General features: G+C 37.0%; 1 protein-coding gene across 1 annotated transcript in view; it reads right to left on the bottom strand.

Annotated features, from left to right (window-relative positions):
• Nucleotides 1-669: 669 nt before the first annotated feature.
• The window catches only part of RASSF9 (Ras association domain family member 9), a 47,189-nt gene continuing 37,940 nt past the window's right edge, over nt 670-9,918 (bottom strand). Inside the window, exon 2 of the mRNA XM_010599138.3 lies at nt 670-2,196. Coding sequence (XP_010597440.2) covers nt 936-2,196 — 1,261 coding nt within the window. The 3' untranslated portion in view covers nt 670-935. The remainder of the gene's footprint in view (nt 2,197-9,918) is intronic.

Raw genomic sequence — 9,918 nt, 5'->3', positions numbered from 1 at the left:
AATTGCATCCCTTCAACTTTTATAGATAAAGCATAAATAAACAAGATTATGACCTTATGAATTCCTCTGTAACTCACACTATGTATGACTCAGAGAATGAACCTGCAAGGACCACTGGTTTGATCAGAAGATCTGCATGGGTAGAAAGAGAAAGGCCATGCACATCTTTTAATACATTTAGGTTCCTTTAGAGTAACTGCTGTTTTTATGCAGTTGTTGGCCCTTCCTCCATCTGTGTCCCAGTTTAATCAACTGTCAGTATTTGTACATGTCTCAACATCAGCCCTTCCCACTTCTTCTCATATAGACCTAAACAGGTAGAGGGATTCAATAAGTGAGAGACACATGTAGTACATTCTAAGTATCAATTAAAAGAACAAAGATTTGGATAATTGCAGTTACAATGAAAAAGATATTAACCAAACAAAGTCAATTCCAACTCATAGTGACCCTACAAGGATAGAGCAGAACTGCCCCATAGGGATTGAAGGAGCAGCTGGTGGATTTAAACTGCTGACCTTTTTGTTAGCAGCTGAGCTCTTGACCACTCCACCGCCACGGCTCCAAAAAAGATATTATGGCATATTTTACTTTTTCATGTGTATAGTTTCAACATTTTGACTATAATACTAAGAATTAATTTTAAGTTTGTATAAATAATTTCCTATAGACAGTATGAGAAATTATAATACAATTCCCATCAAATTATTTCTGTTATATGCCTACATGTTCTTTGTACTGCATTGCTAATAGTTTATAGTTTGAGCTTGTAATAAAGTCATACTGGAAATGTTACATAAAAAAAACAAATGTTACATATTTTACTGATTTTTATTAACTACTGAGTAACATGACTTACATTTTTTCAAGAGGTAATATTTAAAATTAAACAGACATTAACAACATTAAGGTTGGTCAGCAAGAAGCCATTGACATTATGTTGACAACAGCACCACATCCCCTACAGTTGTCTCTGAGTCCTGACTGTGGTTAGAGCTGATCCCGGTGTCTGAGTCTGTGTCATTTGTATACATGTTAAATACCCTTTGAGTAAATGGAGGGACATTTTCACTGCTGTTAGGAACTTCGGATTCCTTCCCTCTGTTTTCCTTTAGCTGGCATCCATCTTTGTTGCTAACATGAAGCAAATTGAATTCCTCGGCCAGGAGCTCATATTCTTTTGCTTTCATTTGAAGCAATGAGTCACTGTATTTAATCTCTTTCTGGATGCCACTCAAGTGAGAGTGGATTTTCAAACCAGCTTTCATGCTTTTCTCCAAATCGCACTTAACACTTTCTAAATTTGAGCATTCCAGTTCAGCTGCAGTTGCCCCTTCTGCATCTTCATTTATCTCAATGCAAACACTTCTCACCTCTTTTTCTATTTCAGTGGAGAGCTTATCAATGAGCATTCTGTAATATTTTAGTCGTTCTTCCAGTTGTATGATTCCATCGCTTTTGTTCAGGTCCTCCAGTGTCTCGCTTTCATCATACTGCAAGTCTAGTTTTTGTTCAACATCATTGAAACTGGGCATTAAATATGCATCCTGGACATAATTTTCTCCATCATTTTCTATCCAGTCAAGGTGGAACTTAGCTTCACACTTTTCAATTTCTAGATCCAGCTCTTTCATTCTCTTGACTTGCTGATGAATAGTATGATCCTGGGAAATGATCAGATGAACTAATGTCTCCATGTTATCTCGATCTTGGGAAACCATGTCTTGCTTAATTTTAGCCAGTTTCCTGAAGGTTTTTCTGACTATTCTTTTTTGTTTATTCGGCGGTAATGTCTTCAGGTAATTTGCTGGGCTGAGTTCCCTCTGTTTTTCTGCGTTTTGCACTAATTTAGCTTCAGCTGTCCGCCACAGAGGAACTGGAAGAAAAGCATCTGCCTTAACCAAAACAAATTGCATATTGGGCTGCTCATCTCCCCAGGCTTTCCAAAGCTTCAGGATTCTAGTTAGTGGAGGAAGAACCCGTTCTGAGCCTCGCCACTTTTCTATGATACAGTAATCACTGGGCTTCCCCAGAAGAAACCGTTTCTCTCCAAACGTAGTCTTGTGTTCCTCAAGCAAAGCCTGGATGACATCAGCAGAGGTGGTATGTTTAGTTAACCCACAGACAATCTTTTCTTCTTGGCAAACCCAAACCACAATTTCCTTCTCTTCTGAATCCATGTCTTTAGTTGGAGATCTAAAAGAAAAAGAAAGCACATTATATTTCTGTCATCACCTTCGTAAACTCAGAATGATGGTTTAATATATACACTCCTAATTTTACTATTTTTTGACAGATGCACTTTGAGGTTGAGACTATCAAAGAATCAGGAGTTTTAACGCAAAAAAAAAAAAAAAAAATGAAGACCATACAAAGTATCTTAATTTCATGGTAGGCTCTGGAAAAGGAAATTGTTAAAGACAATTAAAATTATATTAACCTATATTTAAAGGTTAGCAACAATATAACTATAGTTAAAACTACTGAAGTTAAGACAATAATCAAAGAGAGATGGATGAGTAAGAGGCAATGGAATAAGACTATTTTTGCTGGAGCCTTAGGAATAGAGAAGGAACACGGACACATAGGTAGGAATGGTGGGATGATATTGGAGTCATAGAGCTGAAAATAGTCCATTACAGAAAATTGTCATTCTTTCATAAATCAAATGTTTATTGTGTGCCAATTATGTGCTAGGCATGTTTGATGATGCTAAGGATACATCAGTAAACAAAGGCAAAAGACGCAAACATGAATAAGTAACTAATATAAAATCGGATAGTGGTAAACATGATAAAAATAATTAAATTGGATGATGTGATAGGGAAATGTCTTAGTAGAAGGGTAGGTCTATTTTAATCAGGGTATTTTGGAGAGGGTTCATTAAGAAGGTGATATTTGAATAAAACCAAAAAACCCATTGTCATCAAGTCAATTCCAATTCACAGTGATTCTATAGGACAGAGTAGAATTGCCCCATAGGGTTCCCAAGGCTGTAATCTTTACAGAAGCAGACTGCCACATCTTTCTCCCATGGAGTGGCTGGTGGGTTCGAACTGCCGACCTTCTGGTTAGCAGCCAAGCACTTAACCACTGCACTGCCAGGGCTCCTGACATTTGAGTAGGAACATAAATTGCCATAAGGAAGCAATCAGAGACCTCAGGGGAGAGTTCTCAGATGAATGAACAAAAGTGCAAGGGTCGTGAAGTATATTCAAAAGAGAAAAACTATGACGCTAATGCAGTTGGGAGCTGTTGCCAGGGGAGAGGAGAGGTTAAATAATAGGTGATAAGATTAGGGAGAAAGTAAAATCTTGGAGATCATGAGGTGTTTGGATTTTGTTTCAATTTCAATGGGAGGGTGTTGGAAAGTTTTAAGCGGAGGAGTAGCGTGCCACGACTTATGTTTTAAAAGGATCTGGTTTCTGTGCAAAGAACTGATTGTAAAAAGCCAAAATTGGAGGCAGGAAGGCTGAACTGGAAGGCTTGTGCAGCAGTCTAGGAAACAGATGATGATTCGCTGGACTAGGGTTTTAGAGGTAGAAATATTAGGAGGGGGTCAAAATTGGTTTATATAGTTTTTTAAAAAAGGACTTGACCGTAATTTACTCTGTAGTTTAGAGGAATTAAAAAAAAAAAAAAAAAACAGATTTCCTGGACAAAAAAAAAAAGACACTGATAGTAAAAGAATCAAGAAAGCTCCATAATTTCTAGGGTATTATTATTTGACAATTTTTAAGACCATATTTTCCATCATGACTGTAAATCATGCCGTCCATGTCTTTCATAATAGCTCCTTACAAAATGCTGAGAACAAATGATATGAAATGAATTATAATGCAATACGCTTTATGGAGACGTAAGACCTTGAGTAGTAATTAGCTTGTTGTGAACGTTAAGTCACAGTCATTCATCACCTTATGTATGTAGCACCCTCAAAGCATGGCTTCACGAAGCACAGACCAAAGAAATTTTCCCTGGCTTCTAGAATCTTTTAACACTTACAATTTATAATGTTTATATTTTAGCAGCAACTGTGACTAATCCCATGTCATTATCTTTATCTTAAGTGAACTAATTATTATACTTTGGTTATTGACTCTCCTGAGGTCATAAAGTGATTAATAAGGGTGAAAGAAAAACATCGGTAACACCAAACAACATAAAAGATTAGATCCAGTTCCTAACAAAGAGTACCCAATAACGTTTAAGTATTTAACTGTATTAAGCAAAATTTTATAAATAATTATGTAAAAAGCCATACTAAGTTGTTATTATTCTCTGTAAAACTGTTCACATTTAATGATTCAGTATTAACTAAGGTGATATTTTCAAATGAATGTGATCTTTTGGCAACGTTTACAATTCATCATTTAATACTGTTAAGCAGCAAAAAAACAGGTTGTACTTTAAAATGAAATTATTTTCATATTCTGATTAGTGGGGAAATAATATACAAATACCTTCTAAGCAAAATCAAACAAAACGTCAAAGTAACTAATACTAACTACTGTCTGTGTTATGGGTATACAGTACAAATCTGTCCTAAATAAATCCTTACCTTGATATGTTTCAGTCATAAATATGAAACACTTGAAATAAATGCAAATTTTGTATACCATGTAGATAGGCTATATTTAAACTTGGATATCATAAAAGCAGTAAGTCACACTATATACATTTAATGTAGGTAAAATTATAATTAATTTCAATCAGAGCATTTTATAAATAATGATAAAAATAAGAAAAAACTGCATACTTGTTTAAATTATCAATCTTGTTAGATAATACCTGTAGCTATTGTGATAAAATTAAAGACATCTTTATTTTTATGTTATTTTTAGTGTATCAAGTTAAACTTAAAAAAAACTTATTAAAAATAAACAGCATTAAAGATAATAAGTATCAACATTTAATATGTGCCAAGCACTGTTCTAAGCTCTTACATATACATTAACTCATTTAATCTTCACAATTCTATAAGGTAGGTAGTAATATTATCTGGAGTTTAAAGATAAAGAAAGTGAAACAAAGGACATTTTGGTTTAACACAGTTAGTGATGGAGTGTGATTTCAAACCCAACCAAGAAATCTAGCTCCAGAGTCTGCAATCCTAGAACTTAGTACACTACAAAGCAAGATTACAAATTTTATAATTTAGACATTTGGTTTAATTGGGGGGAAAATCATAAAATAACTTTTTTTTTCTTTTCTTTAAGAACTTTTACATAAATTAGCCTTTTAGAACAATGTAGTTGTTAGGTGCCCTTGAGTTGATTCCAACTCATAGGGACCCTATGTACAACAGAACGAAATATTGCCCAGTCCTGCACCATCCTCACAATTGCTTTGTTTGAGCCCTTTGTTGCAGCCACGGTGTCAATCCATCTCGTCCAGGTCTTCCTCTTTTTCACTGACTCTCTGCCAAGCATGATATCCTTCTCCAGGGACTGGTCTATCCTGGTAACATGTTCAAAGTACTTGAAACAAAGACGTGACACCCTTGCTTGCAAGGAGTGCTCTGGCTATATTTATTCCAAGACAGACTTGTTCCTTCTTCTAGCAATGCATGGTATACTCAATATTCTTCACAGAAACCATAATTCAGAGGCATCAATTCTTCTTCAGTCTTTTTTATTCACTGTCCAGGTTTCACATGCATATGAGGTGATTGAAAATATGGCTTGAGTCAGGTGCACCTTAGTCCTCAAAGTGACATCTTTGCTTTTTAACACTTTAAAGGTGTCTTTTGCAGCAGATTTGCCCAATGCAATACAGTCTTTGATTTCGTGACCGTTGCTTCCATGAGCACTAATTGCGGATCAAAGTAAATGAAACCCTTGACAACTTCAATCTTTTCTCCATTTATCTTGATGTTGCTTGTTGGTCTAGTTGTGAGAATTTTTGTTTTCTTTATGTTGAGGTGTAATCCATACTGAAGGCTGTAGTCTTTGATCTTCATCAGTAAGTGCTTCAAGTCCTCTTGACTTTCAGCAAGCAAGGCTGTGTCAACTGCATATCGCAGGTCGTTAATAAGTTTTCCACCAATCCTAATGCTACATTTTTCTTCATATAATCCAGCGTCTAGGATTATATGCTGAAAGGATACAACCCTGACACACTCACCTTTCCTGATTTTAAACCATGAAGTATCCTCTTGTTCTGTTTGAACAACTGTCTCTTGGTCTATGTACAGGTTCTGCATAACCACAATATAATGCTCTGAAATTCCCATTCTTCACAATGTTATCCATAATATGTTATTTCCACACAGTCAAATACCTTTGCATAGTCAGTAAAACATCTTTCTGGTATTCTCTGCTTTCAGCCAAGATCCATCTGACATCAGCTATGATATCCCTCATTCCACATCCTCTTCTGAATCTGGCTTGAATTTCTGGCAGTTTCCTGTCGATGTACTGATGTGATAACAACAGAACCTTAAAAAAAAAAAAGTTCCTCATGCCCCTAAGAGCACTACTGGTCAAGGAAGGCCTTTTTCCCAATGGTTAGCCATTGTGAAAAATGTTTAGAAATGCGTTACCTTCTGTGCCTTTTTCTTATTAATCTTTTCCTTTACTGTTATCTCCTTAAATTAGTACTCTATGCCTTCCTCCCTTTTCTGGATGGGAAACATCACAGCCAAATCTATAGCTAAGGATGAAACATGACCTATAAATTCTTTAGCCCTACACTACAGCTGTGAAGACAACTTGGAAACAGATCAGGGACATTAGAAGGGCCCTCTGTAAAGACCATTAGTGCTACATTATCCAAGTGAGCTGAAAACTACCAATCTTGGAGAGGCCACAGTACAAAAGAACTCGATCCTTCCAAAAAAGAAAGTGTATTAATTGTGGTCGGGTTCATAGAAGTGTTGGGGAAGTGGCATTATTATTATTCTATCATACAAAAGGATTTCTTTTATACTAACACTAACTACCTTACTCTGTGCCAGAGGTTCTCTTTGCACGTCTACATGTGTTATCTCTAGTCCTCAGGACAAACAAGAATATTATTTCCATGTTGTTGTTGTTGTTAGGTGCCATTGAGTCGGTTCCGACTCATAGTGACCCTACACACAACAGAACAAAACACTGCCCAGTCCTGCACCATCCTTACAATCGTTGCTATGCTTGAGCTCATTGTTGCAGCCACTGTGTCAATCCACCTTGTTAAGAGTCTTCCTCTTTTCCGTTACCTTGTACTTTGCCAAGCATGATGTCCCTCCTGACAACATGTCCAAAGTATGTAAGATGCAGTCTCGCCATCCTTGCTTCCAAGCAGCATTCTGGCTGTACTTCTTCCAAGACAGATTTGTTCATTCTTTCGGCATTCCATGGTATATTCAATACTCTTCAAAACACCACAGTTCCAAGGCATCAATTCTTCTTCAGTCTTCCTTATTCATTGTCCAGCCTTCCCATGCATATGATGCGATTGAAAATACCATGGCTTGGGTCAGGCGCACACACCTTAGTCTTCAAGGTAACATCTTTGCTTTTCAACACTTTAAAGTGGTGCTTTGCAGCAGATCTACCCATTGCAATGTGTGATTTGATTTCTTGACTGCTGCTTCCATGGCTGTTGATTGTGGATCCAAGTAAAATGAAATCCTGGACAACTTCAATCTTTTCTGTTTACCATGATGTTGCACATTGGTCCAGTTATAAGGATTTTTGTTTTCTTTATGTCGAGGTGCAATCCATGTGAGGGCTGTGGTCTTTGATCTTCATTAGTAAGTGCTTCAAGTCTTTTTCACTTTCAACAAGCAAGGTTGTGTCATCTGCATAATGCAGGTTGTTAACGAGACTTTCTCCACTCCTGATGCCCTGTTCTTCTTCATACAGTCCACCTTCTCAGAATATTTGCCCGGCATACAGATTGAATAGGCGTAGTAAAAGGATACAACCCTGACGCACACCTTTCCTGACTTTAAACCAATCAGTATCCCCTTGTTCTGGCCTAACAACTGCCTCTTGATCTATGTAAAGTTTCCTCGTGAGCACAATTAAGTGTTCTGGAATTCCCATTCTTCGCAACGCTATCCATAATTTGTTCTGATCCACACAGTCGAATGCCTTTGCATAGTCAATAAAACACAGGTAAACACCCTTGTAGTATTCTCTGCTTCCACCCAGGATCCATTTGACATTAACAATGAAATCCCTGGTTCCACAGCCTTTTCTGAAACCAGTCTGAATTTCTGGCAGTTCCCTGTCAATATATTGCTGCAGCCATTTTTGAATGATCTTCAGCAAAATTTTGCTTGCGTGTGATATTAATGATATTGTTCTGTTCTACAATTTCTGCATTCGGTTGCATTGCCTTTCTTGGGAATAGGCATAAATATGGATCTTTTCCAGTCAGTCGGCCAGGAAGCTGTCTTTCAAATTTCTTGGCATAGACGAGTGAGCACCTCCAGCGCTGCATCTGTTTGTTGAAACATCTCAATTGATATTCTTTCAATTTCTGGAGCCTTGTTTTTCACCAATGCCTTCAGAGCAGCTTGGACTTCTTCCTTCAGTACCACCATTTCCTGATCATATGCTACCTCTTGAAATGGTTGAACATCGACTAATTCTTTTTGGTATAATGACTGTGCATTCCTTCCATTGTCTTTTGATGCTTCCTGCGTCATTTAATATTTTCCCCATAGAACCCTTCACTATTGCAACATGAGGCTTGAATTTTTTCTTCAGTTCTTTCAGCTTGAGAAATGCTGAGCATGTTCTTCCCTTTTGGTTTTCTTTCTCCAGTTCTTTGCACTTGTTATTGTAATACTGTACTTTGTCTTCTCCAGCCACTCTTTGAAATCTTCAGTTCTTTTACTTCATCATTTCTTCCTTTTGCTTTAGCTGCTTGACATTCATGGGCAAGTTTCAGAGTCTCCTCTAACATCCATCTTGGTCTTCTCTTTGTTTTCTGTCTTTTCAATGACCTCTTGCTTTCTTCATGTATTATGTCCTTGACGTCATTCCACAACTCATCTGGTCTTCGGTCACTAGTGTTCCATGTGTCAAATCTATTCTTGAGATGGTTTCTAAATTCAGGTGGGATATACTCATGGTCATATTTTGGCTCTTGTGGACTTTCTCTGATTTTCTTCAGTTTCAGCTTGAACTTGCATATGAGCAATTGATGGTCTTTTCCACAGTTGGCCCCAGCCTTGTTCTGACTGATGATATTGAGCTTTTCTGTAGTCTCTTTCCACAGATGTAGTCAATTTGATTCCTGTATGTTCCATCTAATGAGGTCCATGTCACTGTTTATGTTGGTGAAAGAAGGTATTTGCAACCCAGAAGTCACTGGATTTGAAAAATTCTATCATTCAACCTCCAGCGTTATTTCTGCCACCAAGGCCATATTTTCCAACTTCTGATCCTTCTTCTTTGTTTCTAACTTTTGCAATCCAATCACCAGTAATTATCAATGCATCCTGATTATATGTTCGATCTATTTCAGACTGAAGCTGCTGATAAAAATCTTCTATTTTTTCATCTTTGGCCTTAGTGGTTGGCGGGTAAATTTAAATAATAGTCGTATTATTAACTTGTACTAACTGGTCTTCCTTGGCACTATTCAAAATGAGAAGAAACAGCTGCAAACATCCATTAATAATCAGAACTTGGAATGTACAAAGTATGAATCTAGGAAAATTGGAAATCGCCAGAAATGAAATGGAATGCATAAACATTGATATCCTAGGCATTAGTGAGCTGAAATGGACTGGTATTGGCCATTTTGAATCAGACAATCATATAATCTACTATGCCAGGAATGACAGCTTGAAGAGGAATGATGTTAGAGGAATGGTGTCAGATTCATCGTCAAAAAGAACATTTCAAGATCTATCCTGCCAGTGATAGGATAATATCCATACTCCTACAAGGAAGACCAGTTAATTTCCATGTTATG

This window comes from Loxodonta africana, chromosome 4 (genome assembly GCF_030014295.1).
Source record: "Loxodonta africana isolate mLoxAfr1 chromosome 4, mLoxAfr1.hap2, whole genome shotgun sequence".
NCBI classification, from domain to species: domain Eukaryota; kingdom Metazoa; phylum Chordata; class Mammalia; order Proboscidea; family Elephantidae; genus Loxodonta; species Loxodonta africana.
The sequence above is the reverse complement of the archived record's forward strand: the minus strand, read 5'-3'. Positions and strand labels throughout refer to the sequence as shown.